The sequence below is a fragment of the Acinonyx jubatus genome, chromosome C1 (genome assembly GCF_027475565.1).
Source record: "Acinonyx jubatus isolate Ajub_Pintada_27869175 chromosome C1, VMU_Ajub_asm_v1.0, whole genome shotgun sequence".
In the NCBI taxonomy this organism is placed as follows: Eukaryota; Metazoa; Chordata; class Mammalia; order Carnivora; family Felidae; genus Acinonyx; species Acinonyx jubatus.
Genome location: NC_069381.1, coordinates 154,600,661 through 154,622,448, shown reverse-complemented (window position 1 = coordinate 154,622,448; position 21,788 = coordinate 154,600,661). Strand labels below are relative to the sequence as shown.

Below are 21,788 nucleotides of genomic sequence, written 5' to 3'. Positions count from 1 at the left end.
ATGAGTTATAAAAAGCTAATGCTTATTAATTATGGAACTTGGAAGTTAACTTGTCATTAATCTTGCTCTAAGCTGATAAGGAAGTACAACTAATTTTCTCTCTTTGGTGATGAAACGATCATTTCTCACTGAGAGGGTCAGAATAGCAGTGAACAGCCTTTGAAATGCGAAAGGAGGTCAGCCCTTGCCTTATTCTGCCACTTGGCACTGTGCCAATCACTTCCTCTATTCTTCTTGTCAGATTGGTGACCTGAGCTCTTTCTCCGGGCCTTCTGTAGCATATTGGCCTTTTCTTTTTCTCACTTGGGATCCCCTGAAGTAAGGTTTCCTGACTTTTTCTCTCCCTCTTGGGCCTTGGGTTTTTCCCCCCACTGTGGGTGGTAGTGCTGAGTGTGACCCTGTAGGCACTTGCCCTGTGGGGGCTGCTGGGTTCAGAAGGTCACATGCAGAAAGCCACCACTACCTGGGTAGTTGTAGGATTAAATGAGCCCGTGCATAAACTGCTTGGAACAGTGCCTGGCAAGCATAGCGAAGACGTTGTGTACAGCCTTTCTGTACTCCCCTTGGTATCCCTTTTGTGTGTGTGACTTCATGCTTGTGTCAGACCAACTGAGAAATCACCATCTCCTGGATGTGTAATGGTGTGCAGACAGGCATTTAAATTGTGCAGTTTCTACATCTCTGGGGCTGTGGCTTTCTGGAATTCGTATTTTCATTTTTTCCACATTCTCTAACCTGAGCACGACATTGAATTCAATTCCTATAGTACTTTAATTTTTTTCTGGTTTTAACTATAAAATAAGGTTATTGCTTCAAGAAAAACACTTGTAATGTTTCCTTGGAACAGGCAGGGTGCTGCTGCCTGTCCCTGTTTTCTAGGAGTTTGGCTTTCTTGGCCAGGCAGTTGGTTTCTGGGACCAGGAGTCTTCGGGATCTTTGCTGGCATCATTGTCCAGTGGGTGGTGAAGGGGGTGTGGGTGGGAGAGTGGAAAGCAGAGACACAGCAGTGGAAGAGGTAGACTCTCTCTTTTTGTTGCTACCTATTATATTTGGATATTTGGGGAGATAGTACATTGCTTTTATTTAGGCTGTTTGTGTCCTTTCCCTTTATATCTTTATGTTCTTTAAGCCCTGTTTTTTGAAATAAAATTTAAGCAAGGGGGATGTTTGCATTTATTTCTTTGAATGTATTGTTTGTTTACTTTCAGAGTATCATTATGAGCATTGTTTTTTATTTTATTTATTTATTTACTTATTTATTTATTTATTTATTTTAACATTTATTTATTTTTGAGACAGAGAGAGACAGAGCATGAACGGGGGGAGGGCCAGAGAGAGAGGGAGACACAGAATCCGAAGCAGGCTCCAGGCTCTGAGCTGTCAGCACAGAGCCCGGCGCGGGGCTGGAACTCACAGAGCGCGAGATCATGACCTGAGCCGAAGTCGGACGCTTAACCGACTGAGCCACCCAGGCGCCCCTAGCATTGTTTTTTAAAAAAAGTATTTGTGCTATTGTAATAGAAAACATTACAATTTTTATTTTTTTTAAAAAAAACTCCTTCTACCATATATATATTTCCTTTCTTAGAACTTTTAATTTGAAAAGGGGAAATTAAGGTGCCTGGTTCAGACCATGAGAAACTCTCATTTTATACAACCAACAAGTGTGGTGAATAAAGCAAATATGCTTTGTTCTCCATCTAAAAATACAAATTCTCTGGAAATTATTTATGTTTCTATTGGCTGTGGATATAAAATAAGTAACTGATGTGTCTCGAGTACTTCCCATGTGCCAGGCCAGGTTCTCTGTGCTGAGCGAGCTGTGACTCTTTCCCCACAGGCCTGTAAATGTGCCCATTTTACAGACAAGAAACTAAGGTCGAGAGATGGGAAGCAAGTTTCCCAGGTCACAAGTAGGTTTCAGATGTGGGGAGTCTGGCTCCAGAGCTGTGATCCCATGTCTGTGGGATTTCCAGGAAGACAGCCCTAAATCTGTGTGTAACTGATCTCAGTGTCATTTTTTTATTTCTTTTTTTAAATTTTATTTTTTATTTTTAAAAATTTACATCCAAATTAGTTAGTATATAGTGCAACAGTGATTTCAGGAGTAGATTCCTTAGTGCCCCTTACCCATTTAGCCCATCCCCCCTCCCACAACCCCTCCAGCAATCCTCTGTTTATTCTCTATGTTTAAGAGTCTCTTATGTTTTGTACCCGTCCCTGTTTTTATATTATTTTTGCTTCCCTGCCCTTATGTTCATCTGTTTTGTCTCTTAAAGTCCTCATATGAGTGAAGTCATATGATTTTTGTCTTTCTCTGGCTAATTTCACTTAGTTGCAAATGGCAAGATTTCATTCTTTTTGATTGCTGAGTAATACTCCATTGTATATATAGACCACATCTTCTTTATCCATTCATCCATCGGTGGACATTTGGGCTCTTTCCATACTTTGGCTATTGTTGATAGTGCTGCTGTAAACATGGGGGTGCATGTGTCTCTTTGAGACAGCACACCTGTATCCCGTGGATAAATGCCTAGCAGGGCATTTGCCGGGTCTTCGGGTAGTTCTGTTTTTAGTTTTTTGAGGAACCTCCATACTGTTTTCCAGAGTGGCTACACCAGCTTGCATTCCCAGCTGATCTCAGGTTTAGATGGAAGACCAATAGCGATCACTAGCTCTTATACATTTCTGTGTAACGATTCCATTTCGAAGCCAGGGAATGTATTCTGCACCTTTCCTTTCCTCTCTCTGCTCCTTTAAGTTGAGACACGAGTCTTCGGTAAGGTTTTGGGGCATAGGAGAAGCAGTCATTTTGGGTGTCGTTTGGTGTCGAATTAAGCGTAGTAGTGACACCAGACTCTTTTTGAGACTGGAAAACTTCAGTTTGATGTAATGAATTACAACTTGAGGACTGCCTCCTCATAGTTTAAAAGAAAATGCTTTATTTCTCATATCTTCTGTGCTCAGAGAACCTGAACGTGTGATTTCCTGATCATAAACTTGGATAGATGTGAAGGTTTTTGTGACAATATGTGACAAAAGGAGTGGCTATTTGAAAGTCATGCTCTTCCCATGGCCTAGCATTTTATTTTCCAGTCTGATGTTCTGTCATATTGTCAGGAAGAGCTTAGAGCTTTGTCTGGCAAGTGACTAAGCCTGTTTGTCTGGTATTAATGAGACACTGCTCTAAGCAGAAATCCATACAAAACAGGTCACTTTGGGGTGGTCACTGCAAATATATCTACCCTAGGATTCTTTTAAATACTGGCCACTCTTAATGCACTATTAAAATGTTGATTTCAGAACATTTGATTTCTGAAGAACTTTCTAGAAGCACACTACTGGATTATATTAGGTAGATCTCATGCTCATTTTCTTATTTTTGCCTTTTAACTCCGAGTGTGTATATGTGTGTGTGTGTGTGTGTGTGTGTATGAATGTGAATTTCCCATCCCTGGTTTTTCATAAATTGGTACTGAGCTCAGACAGCCTCATACTCCAGAAGTCTAGAAATCTATCATTACATCAATCTCAGTGTATCTGAGACTGTCCCATTGAAGCTTATGTATGCCTTAGGTTCTTCACTAAAGGACATTGGTATGACTTTGGGTAATATCTCTGTTTTTTGGGAGGAAGATTATATATCCTTAGTCAGCCTTTGAGTACATCTTGAACTTTATTCATTCTGGGTCTCAAACAACTATGACTAACATTTCTGCCAGGAATACATGCAACTAGATTTAACTTGCTTCCAGCGCTCCAGTATTATTCTCAAGGAGCCAGAGGAAGGTGTGTGTGGTGCTGGAAGTTGTGTGTTGTGTGTGTGTGTGTGTGTGTGTGTGTGTGTGTGTGTGTGTGTGTTGGAGTTTTTATTCCCATAGCTTTTAGGCTCTTTTGTTTTCCTTATGTGTTCTTTGACCCTAGTGAAATGCATTTAGATCGGGAGGTAGAGGAAACAGGTGGAGGGAGTATATCTTTTGTTAAGAGGGGCTGCTGCTTCACACAAGGTAATATGGGCTCCCTGTGTACAAGGGAGGCAGCCTCTGATTAATATCAGAAAGGTCTGGTGTGCCTGGGTGGCTCCGTAGGTTAACTGTCTGACTTTGGCTCAGCTCATGATCTCATGGTTTGTGGGTTTAAGCCCTGAGTCAGGCTCTGTGCTGACAGCTCACAGCCTGTAGCCTGCTTCATGTTCTGTGTCTCCTCCTCTTTCTGCCTCTCCCCCTGCTCACGCTCTTTCTCTCTCTCTCTATCAAAAATAAACATTAAAAAAAATTAAAAAACATATCAGAAAGGTCTGAAGGTCCCTGAGGCATCTGAATCAGGAAATGACAGTGTCATTGTATTTTTGGTGCCTTGGCCTAGAGCAGGGCTCTGACACCAGACTGCTGTGGTTTGAATCCTGGCATAACTCCTCCTAGCCCTATGACCAAGTTATTTAAACACTTGCGCCTTAGTTTCCATATCTGAACAATGGAAAAATACTAGAGGGTTAAAGGAATTAACACATTCCATTTTAGAATTAGTTAGCTCACATTGCTTCTGTATTGAAATGGGGGTGGGGTCCTTTAATTATTTAGACATTGTAAGATCACAGGGAGGAGGCTAGGAGGCAAGGCTGTTGTAGGCTCTCCGTCTGACTGGCCATATCATTTTGCTCTCCCGTTTTCTTCACCCCATTGATTTCCCCCCATATCACCAGAGTGGAAAATCCACAGTGCACATCTGACCATGTCATTCCTTTGCATAACGATTAAAACTGTTGCTAGGGGGATGAAGCCCCAGCTCCCCAACATGGCATGTGAAGGCCCTGCCTGTTTTTCCAATCTTGTCTGCCCGTGCTTTTCTGCTTCCTGCTTTAAGGCAAGTTCTGCGTTAGCCAGCTACAAATGAAATGATTAATATGGTGAAGCAGAGCACGCAAATTAAAAGCATTGGCATAGTCAGAAAATAGAGTCCAAGTACAAATTAAGATCTTTGGAGGGTATCAGAGTGCTTCATAGTGAACCACAATGTATGTTGTGAGTTTCAGGTAGTTTATAATTATGTGAATTATGGTTTAATGAATTATGCCAAAATTTTCATATATTCATTTTTTTGTTTGTTTAAATAAATAGGGACAGCAAATTAATGTGGCTTTCCGAATTTTGGGATCTTGACAAATCAAGCGGTAACATTTGGTGAAACCTCTAGCAGGAAGCAAGAATGCCATTCAATTCTGGAAACCTAGTTTTCCAGTCCATCTGTCTATCATCAATGGGAAATACTTGGGGAGATTTTAAGCAGCTTCCTATCCTTTAACAGCTGCTAGCAGTTGCTTGAGCAACAACGTAAGGAAGTCTTATGAGGTGAACGCAATGGGGGGAATACCTTTGCTTTGCTCTTGCTGGAATATTTCCCCGGTGTGCCTGTTTAGCTGCATGGGGCACAAGGTTGAGCTTCAAGGTTTGAGCATCTAGGAGGACATGGGGCAGATGGGACTTAGTCTTCCTTCTTCCTTCCCTCCTCCCCCCACCTTCCCTTCTTTCCTTCTTCTCTTCCTTTCTCCCTTTCTGCCTTTATGGGCCTGTAGTGTCATTATTAAATTACATTTTGTATATTACCACAAGCTGCTGAGGTCTGGGAAAAACAAGAGTTGTTAGAATACAAGCAGAGCAGTCCAACTCCGTTCTTCGTATGATCATTTCTTCATTTATTTTTCTGCTTCCCAGAGCCTGCATTTGTTATGGCAAAAAAAATGGCCCTTCCCTGGAGAAAAGGCGAACATTAACCGTATGGGTTTTATGCGCCTGAAGTGGTTGGTTGGCAGATGTTTACTGCATATTTGCTGTGTTGTAGGCATAGCCCTCTGAGTGGATGTGGTGCTTAGCAAGAGAGACCTCGTCTGCTGTTGTAAGTTTACCGTTCAGGTGAAACAGGTATTATACAGTTAACTATTAAGTTTAATTTCAAAAATTTGTAAGCAAAGGGAAATGTGTATACCTGGGCAATCTAGGTTAGCCACATCAAGTCTAGTGTAATAGACTGTCATGGGGAGAAATCTTTTTTAGTATTTCATTAAACATTTTTTATATGTTTGTTTATTTTTGAGAGCAGGAGAGAGTGAGCACAAGCCGGGGAGGGGCAGAGAGAGAGAGAGGGGGGACAGAGGATCTGAAGCAGGCTCCGCTGTCAGCATGGAGCCCAATGTGGGGCTCGAACTCAGGAACCGCAAGATCATGACCTGAGCTGAAGTCAGATGCTCAGCCAACTAAGCCATGTAGGTGTCTGGGATAGATCTTTTTTTTTTTTTTTTTTTTAAACATTCATTCATTTTTGAGAGAGACAGAGTATGAGCAGGGGAGGGGGCAGAGAGAGAGAGAGAGAGAGAGAGAAAGAGACAGAATCCAAAGCAGGCTCCAGGCCCCGAGCTCCAAGCTGTCAGCACAGAGCCCGATGCGGGGCCTGAACTCACAAATTGCGAAATCATGACCTGAGCTGAAGTCGGACGCTTAACTGACTGAGCCACCCAGGCACCCCGGTGCCTGGGATAAATTTTAAATGTGTATGGTAGGAATGATTTGGGAAAAGGCGTTTTTGATTAGTAATATAAGTTACTACATGTATCATACCATAGGTTAGAGATTTTTAGGAAATTTGAATAGGTAACACATTTATACTTTGGAATGTAAATTTAACACTTGATTACAAGGAATACACTTGAAGACACAGGAGCGGAAGATTATCTAGCTTTTCAAGTCACTGACAATCTGTGCCCCTAGCCAAGTCTTGCTGGCCATAGTTTGTATCACCTATAAAATGAGGTGCTTGGATTCTCAAGTTTCCTTGGAACTCTAAAGCTGGTATAATTTAATACAGAAAAACTATAACCCACATGCCCACTAACAGAATGCCCTTCTCACAGTTTTCCTTGCTTCTTTTAATGGCAGCTCTGTCCTTGCACAGAATAGGCCAGGAATTGGTATTCCCTGGTCCTTCTCTTTCTCTCATACCCATTCTGTCAGCAAATCCTCTCATTAACCACGTCTCACCGCCTCCCCTGCTGTCCTCGTGCTCTAGTCCACCTTCAGCTCTTGCCTGGGTTATTGTGGTGGTCTCCTGAGAGGTCCTCTTCTGCCCTTGTTCCCTCTGTTCTCTATGTGGCAGCCAGAGGGATGCTGTCAAACTCAGTCGGCTTGTGTCATGCCTTTACTTGAAGCCTTCCAGTGCCTTCCCATCTCAGAGTGAAGTCAAAAATATTATGGTGGCCCACCCAGCCTTACAAGATCTGTTCCCTAACATTATCTTGTTGATCCCATCTCTTCATCTTCTCCCTCACTCCATTCTAGGCAAACTGGTATCCTTGCCATGCATGCTCCTGCCTCAGGATCTTTGCGTTGGCTTCTCCATCTGGAATAGTCATTTCAGTACCTTCTTTAGAACTTAGCTCAAATGTCACATCACTGAGGCTTCCAAGGCCATCCTATGTAGCCTCCTCTACCCCATACCCCCTATGCCCTGGTCTGTTTTTCTTTATGGCATACATCAGTGTACGCTGTGTTAGTGTTTTTGAGGTATGATCTTAGACCAGCAGTGTCACCATCACCTTAGGAACTTGATAAAAATGCAGATTCTTGTGCTCTTCCTCCCTGCACCTGCTGAATCTAAAACTTGGGAAGTAGAGCCAAGCAATCTGTATTTGAAGAAGCGCACAGGTGATTCTGATGCACACTAGTCTGAGAAGCACTGCTGTGTATTATATTGCATTTCGTAATTTTGTTGATTAACCGTATTTACCTCCCCTTCCACTACTGCCCCAACTTATAGACCAGCTCCATGAAGGCAGGGTTTAAAACTGGAAATGGCACTTAGAGCACAGTAAATAGTTGCTGAGTGAGTTCATGAAAATATGACTATTTAGTAAATTTAGATTAAAAGAATACTGAGCAACAGAGTTTAATACATGATCCTCATATTTCAGTGACTCTTCAATGTTAAGAGTTTTAAATGTGAGGTTTTCTTTATTGCAGACTTAAAAATATACAGAATCTTTGAAGATTGTATTAGCCTCAGTAATCCTTCTCAAAACTTTGTAGAAATGATGTAAATTGTTTAAATACTTGTGGCAACTGGAATTGTGCTATTTTAATCATCTCCCACAGGGACCGTCTCTTGTAAAGTGTACAGATGGGTCATTCTGGTTTATTGAAAGCTTCTGATATGAGAGCTCGTCAAGTGGAGATTTATGTGAAAAAGAGCACCTGCAGGTATATGAATATTGCATTGGAAATTTAGACTTATTAATATTTGATCTAAGTTGCTTGTGCCCGTCTTGGCAGATATGGGCAGCCAGGAGCCCCTGTTGACTTCCAGAGCCTGCCTTTGGTTTGGGAAATGATAGTACCTGTGTAATATGTTTACCTAGTGCTCTCCGTACAACGGCTTTTTCAGTTCAGCAGAGTAGGTCTTAGAGAGGAGGGGATTGAGGACTGCTAAGCCATTGTGGACTCCTTGAAGGTCATTTTGAAGGTCATAAAAGCCAGTCTCAGATCTCTTGACTTCTCTTTCAGTCCTTGGCTCATTTCCTTACCATTGGGCTCCCCCTACTCCTGCCTCTTAACCCTATGCCTTTTGACAGTTCTTGACCCTCGGGCTCAGTTTTTTTCATCTACAGAATGAGAAAGTTTGACAAGACTTTCTCCAGGACCTGTCTTACATCAGAATGTTTGAGTGGCCCTTCATTAACCTCAGTCACTAGAGAAATTTTCCATCCTGTTTGAAAGCATTCATATCAGAGGATGGTCTTGGGCATGGAAGGGAGAGCAAGCCAAGTGATGTGTCCTGCTACTAGTTTCACCAGAGCATCTTTACAGATACCCCGTCCCCACTGGGGAGTCAGGGAAGAATGGATTTGAGATTTGGGGATTATCTGTGGTTTTCTTTTGTTCACCATAATTACCACTCGTGATAGAAAGTTGACCACTAGTGAGTTCTTGGTCATGCCCATCAATGACTTGAGACAGCTGCCCTTTGCCTGGTTCCTTCAGCACAGCTGGTCTGGATTACTGCTCTAGCCTCCCCAGCTCCCTGCCCCCTGCCTTCTGCTGGTGCCCCACCAGGTATGGCCTCTGGCTTCACTGGTCACTGGATATTCACCTGCTGTGGCTCTGATGTAGTTGGGCACATGATCAGTGGTTTGCTGTCGTCTTAGACTAGTGTTGTTCTTCATGCTTTAGCTAATTGATTACATTAGCCAACTGAACTGTGAACCAAATGTGAATTGATATCGTTTTGTCCTTTTAAAGGCTTATCGTCCTGAGTGTGAGAATGGGGAGAATGAGGAATTAGGGAGTGAGTGGCAGCTTGTGTAGCCTCAACATTTTTACCAAGAATTCTGTTGAAATTTTCTTGTTATTTGTCTATCATATCATGAATGTATATCGATTCCATGTACAAAGTACAAACAAGTGCTAAGAACTTCTCCTTTTGTAAGTTAAAATTTAACACATTTGAAGGAAACCTGTCAATGGCACTTTTAAGAGTGTACCCACATGTGAGGCTAGCCATGGGAAGGTTTGCTTCTTTGTGTTTCTTTTATTTTGAAAGGTGAAACTCTACCTTTAGGGAATAAAAATATGGTTTCTTCTGATTTCTTCTTTTGTTGTCAGAAAAGGCTGTGAAATTGTCGTTCTCTGATGTTTCATGTAAGGTCAGGACTACCTCTCCCTCATTCACAGATGGGAAACATGGATTTGTTCAGAACAGTTTAAAAGTGACTCCAGGGGGCAGACTCTGGAAATATGGCAGATTGTGTTTTCTGTCAGTGGATGCCTAGAGGCCATGTTGTGGTTGGGGGTTGTAGCCTATGGAGCCAAAGAAGGCCATTGAACACCTTTTGTTTACATGAAGGAATAAATAGAACTGAAAAGGTGGGAGTCTGATTAGGGAAGAGGAGATTGGGTAGAGAACGAGGGTTTCAGAGAACTCGTTCTGGTTCTGTCTGGTTCCTCTTGGGGTGTCAGCCTTCCTCCTGAGCGGGACAGGTGTTGTGTCCCAATCTGTAATGAAGTAGTGTGTGAGTAATTGATCACTAATAGTAGATGAGATGCCAACGTGTATATCATTTGCTTAAAAGATGAGCAGATTCAAGGTTATCACTTTAATGATAATATAATATCATGCTACACAATTGCACGTCAGAGGTTGAAAAGGGAATGGTGTTCCAAACATCTTGTGCCGAGAATGCTACTTAGCCACAGCCTATCTCCTCTGTGCCCTGGCGTCTCTACTGAGCAGCTGCTACTGATGGACTGTTCAGAAGTATTGTGATCATAAATTATCTTCCTGTATTTTAAAAAAAGATTTTAAAATTGGAGCGTGCCATGTGTGTGGATTTGTTTGTCCTGTTTGACACATTAGACACCCTTGAGGATCACTGGGTGAGTTCTTTGTGGGGCATGATTTATGTTTTTAGTATTGCACTCCTATTTACTGTGTCATAAAATACATGAGTGTGCACACATAAATGCTTTTTTTCTGCTACTGTGTCTCCACTACCAGTGTCTTCTGCGTCTAAGAGGTAAAAGAGGGGAGCCGTGGAGTTGACATTACTTTGAGATCATCCAGTCATACTGAATCGTGCCCTGCTAGGGAGACCATACTCTTGAGCAGTGCTTCTCCAACTTCTCTGTGCATCAGATCAGCTAGGGGTCTTGCTATGATGCAGATGCTGATTTCAGCAAATCTGGGATGGGACCCAAGAGCCTGCACTTCTTGGGGGAACCCCAGTGATGCTTATGATTCTGGTAGACCCCACTTTTGAGTGGCGAAAGTTGAAGATACTTCTTTCTCTTATTTTCTTAGAAGTGCATTGTTCTCTGTTTCTGGAAGGTTTATGTAAGTGTAGCCCAAAAACGGAAAAAAACTACTGGTAAAAAAAGTGAATTCAACTGTTCTTGCAGTGTGTTATTCCCCCCACCCCCCGCCTCCGAGATGCCTGTGCATTTATTTGTTTTGATTTGTGCCCCTGGCATTAAGAGCCATGCTTAATACTAGAGCTGTTTAAAACTCAGGAATTGCACTGTGTACTAAATTGTTTTCTTGCTGATTTTTACCAAGTCCTTTTGGGGATTGCAGTGATTTTAGCCTCTGATGCAATGGTTAACCCTTAGTGGTCAAGAAGTATGAATAAACATGGCAGGACTGGGGAAGGACAGGTGACTATAAGAATTAAGAAGTCTTTGGGTCCAAATGCCAGAGTGCTTGACTGGCAGGAGATCAAACAGTAAGGACATTTAATTATCCCGCATCACAGAAGTCTGGGGCATTTGGTTCCAGGGTTGGTGCGGAAGCCCAGCAGTAGCACAGAGGTCTTGCTCCATCCTGCTCTCTGTTCTGCATCTCAGTATGTCGGCCAGAACATGTCTGTATGGGGTGCTCACTCCCAGCATCTCACCCTCACCTGATAGTGTCCTAAACAGGCTGGGGAGTGAGCAGTAAAGGAGCCTCATGTACAAGGTTCTTCTACAGGTGAAGAATTTCTCTGCAAGAGCTTATGCCGTATGCCCCTTGGATCTCAGGGCCAAGACTAGGGCAGACCTTCAGACCATTCACTGGTAAGAAGAGCCAAACACTGTGGTTGGCTTAGAGCAGTACACTCCATCCCCTGAGGCCTGACACACACAAGCAGGATTCTGATAGAGAAGAGCGGAGGGGCATGGATATTGGGTAGGCAGCCAACAAGGACTATTAATTGAACATCTTCTGAATCTATTCTATACTCCCCATTTTATAGCTTGTGAAACCATTGCTCAAAGAAGTTAAGTAAATTATCAGGGAGTGTAATTGGGACCACACACAGGCCTGTTTGATTCCAGAGTGCCTTCTGAGGGTGGAAATGTGACTCCTTTGTACTCACCGTGTCCTTCCTTGGTGTGTTTTTTCTTCCCTTTAGTTTCAGGAATTTTTGGTGGAGACTCACTAGAAATTGTCAAGACCTTCTAGTATATGCCTCTGAGTGGGGGCCACATATCCACGCCAAGTGTGTTGTCATTTGGCCTCTTTTTTTCTTTTCTTTTTTTTTTTTTTTTTTTTAAGTAATCTCTTCACCCACGTTGGGGCTTGAACCTACAACCCTGAGATCAAGGGTCACAAGCTCCCCTGATTGAGCCAGCCAGGCGCCCAGCCATTTGGCCTCTTAGTAGTTGTATTCACATTCATGGTGCACTGAAACTATTAGAATGGTAAGAAAACTACTCCTGTTTCAAGAAGGAAATGAGCCCAGTGACGGTTGGGAGCCGCTGTCCTAGGTCTTGCCACATATTGACTTGGCCTCCTGGGATCTGGGCTCTGCTCCTTGCTCTGGGTTTGCTGAGTTCTGCCGAGCACAATGCAGGTACCCAGAGGTATGGTGTCCACCTAGAGAATTTGAAGTGTCCCCTCAGTCACCTCTAAGTCAGCACTGCACCATGCTTTCTCCTGCCCAGGTTTGCAGGGATCCCCGGCAGGCATGAGGGGATGGCTCTCCCTGTTTCCATTCAGACTTGGCTCTCGGTGCCCCAAGATCTGATGACACTCTGAGGATGGCAAGGCTCCAGGGGAGTGAAAAGTTGTTCCTACTTAATTTATAAACAAAACTACAACAAACAGAAAAATGGGTAGAAAGGCTAAAGGTAATTACACATTAAAAAAATAAAAACTGGAAAACAGTGATTTGGTCAGTGAAGCTAAAAACACTCTACCAGAGTATGTGATAATTGGGTGAACATCAGTCAGAAGGAGACAATACTGGAAGCCTGTTGGCTTCCACATACATGATGGAAGTGCGGCCGGGGTGGGGTGTGCGGTGGCTTTGCTATTCTTCAGATGCCGGGTCAGGAGAGTGATTTTGACCAGAGTGCGCTGTGATCAGAACTGTGTTTTAGGAAGATTAATCTGGACAGAATAGTGGTCTGGATTTCAGTTGGAAGAGGTGAGGTTTGCTTCTGAAAATGCTAAAGCCTTTACTTACCCTGGTCTGTATTTTCCTTCTCTAACCAAGAAAATCTGCGGGGAAAAGGCACCTAGGAATTGCCAGCAAGCAGAAGATGACATTTTTAATTGCGTATCGAGTGTTGTATGTTGGGCACATTAACATGTTTTTTCTATTCATGTTGTTCAGGGCATGTAACATTGATGTTTAAATTGACACCACATTTCCTCACATTAGCTCTCGCTAGAAGGCCAGGGTTGTGCCTAAATCAGAGCTCTGCAAGCCCCCTGGCTTGTAAACCCACACCAGCTGGACGTTATTGTGAACAGCCCCTGCTTCCCGAATGTCAGTGGGGTGCTGCACTACTGGCACACCTGTAAAAACATTAAAAGAACTTTGTTTAAAGTGAAACGGCTTTCCGGGCGCCTGGATGGCTCAGCCGGTTGGGCATCTGGCTCTGGATTTCAGCTCAGGCCATGATCCAGGGTCGTAGGATCCATCCCTGTGTTGGGCTCTGCACCGAGGCGTGGAGCCTGCTTAAGATTCTCTCTTCCTCTGCCCCTTTACCCGGCTCGTGTGCGCACGCGCCTTCTGTCTAAGACACACAAACAAGTTTCTGTAGCCTCCTCTGTTAAGAAAGTTTTTGCTTCTGTTTTATACCTATTGTTACATAGCTTGCAGCATTTGAATTGCAGCGTACTTCTTTGTATACTTCTTTATTTATCCAACATTGGTGGCATAACATTTTAAGGAAACCTGTGGGACTCAGGAAAGCCGGATGCCGGCAGCCCTGAAAATGTTCCTGGGTGTTTAGAAGTACGCTTCGGTTTTGCCAGTAAAGTCTCAAGAGTCTCTTGTGAGAAAACAAGACAAAACCCAAAACTGGGAATCAAACCAAATCGGGAAGGAATTGTTTTTGGTGACATAAATATGACATTTCAGAATAACCGGGGAACCTCAAACTAGTTTTTCTATGTTGTGTAATCACAACTTGATCTTTACTCAGGGACAAGCTCAAGATTTGTGGAATATTAACCCCATTATTCTGTCTTGCATTTCCTTTTCAGTACAGAAAATTACACTGAACTTTTTCAAATAGGAAACCAAGGCTAAGTGGATGACTCCTGTGAAGGGTGAAGGGCTGTGGATTTTATTCAGACCCTCGATAACTTGTTGTGTGGTCTCTGCCAGGTCATTTAATCTTTTTACTTCCTTCTTTTTCAATTCCAGTATCCACTAAATCTTCCTATTTTCCTAAGAATTTATCTAATCCTTTCCATTTCCAGGGTCTCTCTTCAGATATAGGCCCTGTTGATTTTACTCCTGAACATCCCTAAATGACTGCTTTTCCCGGATTTCCTCTTGGGCTAGAGAGAGCACAGCAGTAGTCCAGGGTGCTGAGCGGACTGGGCTCAGCTTCTCTTACCTGGGACGAGACTCTGTGGTTGGGCTCCTCCAGTCTCTGTGCTTCCCTGCTTTTCTAGAGCAAGATACTATGGGAAAAGAGACTGATTCGAATAAAGAGCTACTGGGGTTCCCTGTAGCTGTGGTGGCTCCCGCTACCCCAGACCCGCCCCTCCCCCCCCCCATGAGCTGCTTGCAGGTCTGAAGGGATCTGATGCGTCGTCACCCGTTTTGGATACATTTTAGGAAGCTCTGAACCATCAGATGCCGATTCCATTATTCTCTCGCCAAGGGTTGAACTAACCTGAGCCAGTTTCTCATGCACAACTCAGGTTCCCCCTTACAGGTATTCGTAGCTATTACAGATGTCTGAGGCGGGTTACGTTTGGCCTTTCACCAGCAACGCCACTCCCAGGTTTTAAGGAAATCGAGTTTCAGACCAAATTTTGCCATTCATTGGCAAACAAGCCCCTAGAGAGCCCTCACAGATTTGTTCTGCACACTCAAGGAAGTTCCTGCTCTCTGTCTCTCTAGGTGAATGGAAAATTCACTCGAAGCAGACATGCCAACATTACAGATGCAGTTTTCTTACACACTTGTACTTGGGAGTCTAGAATCAAACTAGACCTAGAACTGGGGAGGGATTTAGCTTACTCTTGGGCCTGGCTGGATTCTTTTTATTCACACAAGAGTGGGGAGTATAGCTAAAATTTTAGCCCTTCTCTGTGTGCTGACTGCCTTTACTTTGGTCAGTGAGAGCCTGTTTCTCACATGCATCATGGCTACCGACAGGTGACTGGCATTAATATTCTCCAATAATAGCCCCTTTTGGGCATTCACCTGGCTCGTACTTATCTATACTTAGATACAGATAACTGAAATACTTGTAGCAGCTGCCTCTGGCATCCTTCATCAAATGCTACCAGAACCTTCTGGCACTGGGCATTCTGGGTCAGGGTGTCAGTTGACCACTTGGGTCTCATAAATATAATGTTGCATGGTGTATGTGAAAGTATTTTAGGTAAATTTTAGGCATTGTAACAACTTACCAGATTAGTTTTGCAGGCTAAGCCGGGGAGGCATAATTGCTTTATTTTGCCTAATTTTTTTAAAATGAATTTGTTGCGGGCAACAGAAAAGAGAGCTTTTGCATAAAGGTCTCGATATTTGGCTTGCTCTGGGAAAATTGGGACTTCGGCCACACCAGACCCTATTCCTCTAAGGTGACTTTGTTTTCCAGTGGAATAGCAGCAGCCCACTTTTTAGAGCTGGGGTAGGAGGGCACCGAGAATGGGCTCCTGGGGAGGGCCCAGCACTTCCTAGGGTCCCCCTGTGCTGACACTGAGTATCAAGTGCCCTTTAATCATTGGGATTGTGCTGTTGGTTTGCAGGGCCCTCCTCCCTCCTTTACTCCTGCCTGGCCCCTGTAGGTATTTGAGTGTTCGCCCCCTGCAGCTGTCAGACACTTTTTCCTCTTGGCTCAACACTTGTGCTTTGCTCACGCTGCTTCTTTGTCTGGAATGCCATTTCCTTTTCGGCTTGCGTCTCCAGGTCCTAACTTCTTCCTGAAGGCCAGGTCCAAGTCCCCCGTGGATGTGGAGTCTTCCATGGCTCTTAACACTCCTGGCTCCTCCGTGTCTACACAGATAGCAGCGCATTGTTGTTGTTAATTGTTTCATGCCTTCCCTCTCCTCAGGGGTAATATTCTTAAAGTCAGGAAATATATCTTTCTTATATTTTATATCTTCCACTGTAAACATGTTAATGCTTATCTCCTCATCCCAGTCTGAAGGCAGAGAATAGTCCGTCTATTGATCTACCTGACAATTATTTTAAAGCATATTTATACATGGTGAGGAGAAGCAGGAGCGTGTTCTTGATAGGGTTCTTGAGCAAACGGCTAAGAAAGAATTCTTGAGATGTCTTTGGTGTAAAAGGTGATTTTATTAAAAAAATTTTTTTAATGTTTATTTTTGAGAGAGAGAGAGAGAGAGAGAGAGTGCAAGCAGGGGAGGGGCAAAGAGAGAGGGCGACATAGAATCTGAAGCAGGCTCCAGACTCTGAGCTGTCAGCACAGACCCTGACACGGGGCTCGAACTCATGGACTGCGAGATCATGACCTGAGCTCAAGTCGGACGCTTAACTGAGCCACCTAGGCACCCCTAAAAGGTGATTTTATTAAAGCACAGGGACAGGACCTGTGGACAGATAGAGCTGCACTGGGGTTGTGAGGAGTGACTGGTAATATACTTTTAAGTTAGTGGGGGTTAGGGATAGCGTTAAGTCTCTAAGGAATTGGGAAGCCAGGCTTTCAGGACCTTGAGGGGCTAGCTATTGTTAAGATAAGGTTATTTTTAGTCTTTAATAAAGCAAAAACATCAAGGAAGTAAGGTAGCCCTGAGTTGCTTGAGGATGGTCACGCTCTGCATGTCCCAGGTGTCTGCAAGTTGTAAGGAGATTTAATTTTAGCTACATTTCTCTTGCCTTTGTTTCCCTCATGATTATAAATATGAACGTAATATAAAAACAGGCATAACCAAGAAGCCAGGTGAGGAAAAAGACTCAGAAGCCCAGATTCAGGGTGTGCCAAACTCCCAGGGTGGGGGAGTAGCATGGCGTGCAGCCTAACTACCGGGACACCTGGCCCCTGCCAGTGCGGACCGTGCTGTTTCCTGGAGGATCTGCCCGCTCTCCAAATTAGGTGGCTATGCCCCAAACCTGGGGGATCCGCCGCAGGGCTAAGCATTCACATATACCAAAATAAGACAGTTCCCAAAGTTACTTAATCGTACACCACACATCAGGCAAAGGTGTTGGGTGGGCATCAGACTAACCACACCCCAACACGAGGGGCTGTGAAAGAGCCCCGAGGCACAGGGAGTCAGGATGCCAAAGAGGCTTCCATTATTAATAAGGATGAGCAGGACGCCCCCTGCCGGTGGCCCTGCACTTAGTGGAGGAACAGTGTACCTGGGCGCATAGGCAGCTTCGTGGAGAGCAAGGCTGGTGATGGATTCGGGGAATAAACAGTAAGTGGTTCAGCAGCGCCCAGCCTCAGGGCTGCATTTGGGAGAAGGGGCAGCTGAGGCGGGAGAGGAAAAGGGAAGTCTGATGTGCATGCTGTGCTCAGGGATTCTGACTTTTTCCTAGGGAGCAGAGGGCCTTTCAAGGGAGAAGTCAGGGAGAGAAAGGCCTGTGTGCCAGTCTCCTGGGAAGCAGGACGATGGTGGGGGTTCAGCAGGCCGCCCCAGCAGCAGTGTGGAAGGAGCGGGGTGGGTGGATTCAGGAGATGTGAGAGAGCCTTTAGTGCCTGGGATGACAGCATCCTTTCTGGTTTGGGATGCAGTTATTTCTGGATGCAGGAAGATGGGCGGGCTAGCTCTATGTGTAGCCTGTGATCCCGTGTTGCCAGAGTGATGTTTATGGTTTCTGACCCACGTCTGTCTGGTTGCACTCTTCTTGGCTGTATAGACGGACTTCTCCTAAAACAAGGGCTCTTTTTAGTGCAGTGGTTCACCACCTCGTTCTCCCTGTCCTAGGTACACTGTCTGGTCGGTATATACCGGCTTTCCTTTTCACACAGGCACACTATGTACTCTGGTCAGAATGTTGTTTCTCAGTACATATAAATCTTTCTGTATATACATTGGCAATACATTGGAGCACATCGTGTATTTATTCTGTAGTCGTAAGGGTGAGTAGATGTTAGGATTGGCGTTTTCTCCTTCTGGAATTTTTTGTTCTGAGCATTAAAGACATTTAACCATCTGTTTATGACTTTAAAGTGAGTGTTCTAAGTGGAGCCTATGAATAAATACGTGAATCATGAAGGATACATTGAAGGGGTATTGTCAGTAATAAATTGCTCCTATGCATCTTTTTCAGCTGTTTTTGTAGCTTTAAAAAGGTCTAATGTAATCATATGGAATTTTTAAGGAATTAAAAAAATGTAATGTTAACTATGGATTTTTATATGGATTATATCTCCTAGGAGAGATTGGGGTGTAGGGTTGCTGCAACTGCATTAAAAAATATATTTTTCCTTAGAGTACAGATGATATGTACTTAGTATTACATTGTTACAAATTTATTATTTTTTTTAATGTTTATTTCTTTTTGAGACAGAGCATGTGAGCTGAGCCGGGAGGGGCAGAGAGAGGGGACAGAGGATCTGAAGCCAGCTCTGAGCTGTCAGTACAGAGCTTGATACAGGTCTTGAACTTGTGAACTGTGAGATCATGACCTGAGCCAAAGTTGGATGCTTAACTGAATTAGCCACCACCCAGGTGCCCCACAAAATTATTTTATTTTGATTTTAATTTTTAAAAAATACTTATTTATTTTTGAGAGAGTGCAAGTGGGGAGGGGCAGAGAGAGAGACGGGGTCAGAGGATCCGAAGTGGGCTCTGTGCTGACAGCAGAGAGCTGATGGTGGTCTTGAATTCACGAACTGTGAGATCATGACCTGAGCCAAAGTCAGACACTTAACCGACTGAGCCATCCAGGCACCCCACAGAATTATTTTAATAGAAGTGGAATGTTGGAGGGGCACCTGGGTGGCTTAGGAGTTTAAGTATCTGACTTTGGCTCAGGTCATGATCTCACAGCTCATGAGTTTAAGCCCCATGTTGGGCTCTGTGCTGACAGCTCAGGGCCTGGAGCCTGCTTCAGATTCTGTATCTCCCTCTCTCTCACTGCCCCTCCCCTGCTCATGTGCATGTGCTTTTGCTCTCTCTCTCTCAAAACTAAACATTAAAAAAAACTAAAAAGAAATGGATGTTGGATTCATTGTTGAACTTTGCAGAAGTATAAATTAACTTGAAATTAATATTTTTCAAAGCTCATCATATTATCTTTTCCTCTAGCTGAATATAGTAGATGTTTACAAATGGTTTTATTCACCTAGCTTTTCTGTAAGAACATGAATTGTATTTCCTCCCACCTACAGGAGACTGGCTTACTAGTTCTAGAGATTTCTTTTCACAAGGCTTCATTTTTCTGACCAAAATATAAGAATTCAAATAGTTTTAGTTTGGCACATATGTGCAAATTAAATTATCTAGCCTTTTCAAAATATTGCTCAGTATTAACATGAGCGTAGCAGTGGGAACAAAGACTCACATTTGTCAATTTTTATTCCTTTTACTTGTAGTTGAAATCCTTTAGGGAGTTGAGTAAATTTAAATGTAAGTAAAGTAAAACAGTCAACAGATTTCAACTCAGGGAACTGGTTATAGTGTTATTGCCTAACTTCATATTGAAGACCTAAAGCAAATGCTAATACATTTTCACCTTGGTTTCTGCTGGACTTTGCTCTTGGGTAAATGGCTGTCATCCTGGTAGTCATGAAAGGGGATCAGCAAAGGAGAATTAAACGAGAGGAATTGGCAGGGGCTCAAACTACACAGTCTGCTGTGGCATTTTGAGGTGTTGATCACCTTTTTAAATTACTATTTACCAGCTTACTATTGAGCTCTTCTTTAGTTGGCTCTAACTGGTAGGTCTGTACTAGCCCTGAGTAGTTGGTACTTGAACTTATTAACTAGTTTTAACTTTTAATAAAAATCTAAGCAGAAATGCATGCATTAATAATCACCAGGTATTCCTTTCTCTTTTGTCACATACAAATGTTTTTTGCATAAATGCATGTGTGTATTTCCATACAGTATGCCTAATTTACCTGCTCACAAAAAGAATTTTTAGTATGTAATGGATGTTAAGAAAAGTGTTTTTTCATTCTACAAACCATTGTATCTATACCTATGAAAATTATCCAGAAACCAAACATAGGAAAAAAGAAAAAAACAATCTTTGCTGACCGAGCTTTTCCTTTGTGTTGATTGCTACATATGTACAAACCTGGGCATGTTGGCTTTATGTACCTGGGTTTGTGGATTTGCTGTTACGATTTTGCCTAAGGTGTTAGCACTTTTAAGCAAGGTGATGAGAATGTGGGAGATGATGTTATTTATCCTTTATTTTAATTTTTAATTGAGCTATAATTAACATACAGTGTTACGTTAGTTTCAGGTGGACAACTTAGTGATTCAGCAGTTCTAGACACCACTCTGCTCATCACCACAAGTGAACTCATAATCCTATTTCACCCATCCCCCAAGCCACCTTAAGGAAAAAAAAAAAAAAAGCCACTCCCCAGACATTGATGATGTGGAATTAGAGGCTAGAAAGTAATCATTGTAAAAGAAAGACAAAAGAAGAAACTACATCACAGGGGCGCCTGGGTGGCTCAGTCAGTTAAGTGTCTGACTTCAGCTCAGGTCATGATCTCATGGTTCCTGAGTTCAAGCCCTGCATCGGGCTCTGTGCTCACAGCTCAGAGCCTGGAGCCTGCTTCAGATTCTGTGTGTCCCTCTCTCTGTACCTTCCCCTGCTCACACTGTTTCTCTCTCTCAAAAATAAATAAACATTAAAATAAAAAAAAGGAAACTACCTTACATACTATTTTTACTGCTTCCAGTGCTATTCTTATACATGATTTCAGCTAAAAACTGAGATCCTTTGTATTTAGGCCATTAAGAATGTGTTATTATTTTTATTGCTGTAATCCTTTATGATTAGTTATGACTTTTGATACCTTTTTGACAGAAAATACAAATTGGTATGCTAAGCTTGTGGACTGGTGGGCTTGCTGACCCATGATGATGATGTTTAAACTGTAGGATGGCAGGATGCGTTGGTGGTCCCTGAGAGAGCTCATGGTGTTTGGAACAATTAAGTCATCATCACTGGAAAGCTCACCAGGAAAAGAGATGTTTATAAAACCAGAATTTGTAAGCAATAATGTCTTATATAAAATAAGGGTGATTTTTTTTTTTCTTACAGATTTTGGGGTAAGTGCATTCTTAGCAACAGGGGGTGATGTTACCCGGAATAAAGTAAGAAAAACATTTGTTGGCACTCCGTGTTGGATGGCCCCTGAAGTCATGGAACAGGTAAAAAAAAAAAAAATATATATATATATATATATATATATATATATATATATATATACATACACACACACACACACATATATATATATATATAAATAAAAAAGTGATGTTTTGTATCATTAAATACACTAAAATTTCATTCAAATCAATGATGTTACTAGAATGCATCATGTAACTCAGATTTAATTCCTGATTGCTGGGCCTTAGCAAAGTGATATTATCGAAGTTGTGCATATATGCTGTAGACTCCTGACATACTGTGGACCTCATGATGTGTGACCTTCCAGTTGTATGATTGTGTTTTTTCCTGGTTCTTTTCTTAGGTGAGAGGCTATGACTTCAAGGCTGACATGTGGAGTTTTGGAATAACTGCCATTGAATTGGCTACAGGAGCAGCGCCTTATCACAAGTACCCTCCTATGAAAGTAATTACTATTGGAAATAATATGTTGGGCTTGAAATAGGATTTAATGGAATAG

General features: G+C 42.8%; 1 protein-coding gene across 5 annotated transcripts in view; it reads left to right on the top strand.

The window, feature by feature from the left end:
- The window catches only part of STK39 (serine/threonine kinase 39), a 313,579-nt gene that overhangs the window by 84,078 nt on the left and 207,713 nt on the right, over positions 1–21,788 (top strand). For all 5 annotated transcript variants that reach the window (XM_053215228.1, XM_053215229.1, XM_053215231.1 and 2 more), the window contains 2 exons: positions 21,200–21,309; positions 21,633–21,734. In XM_053215228.1, the coding sequence (XP_053071203.1) occupies positions 21,200–21,309; positions 21,633–21,734 (212 nt within the window). The remainder of the gene's footprint in view (positions 1–21,199; positions 21,310–21,632; positions 21,735–21,788) is intronic.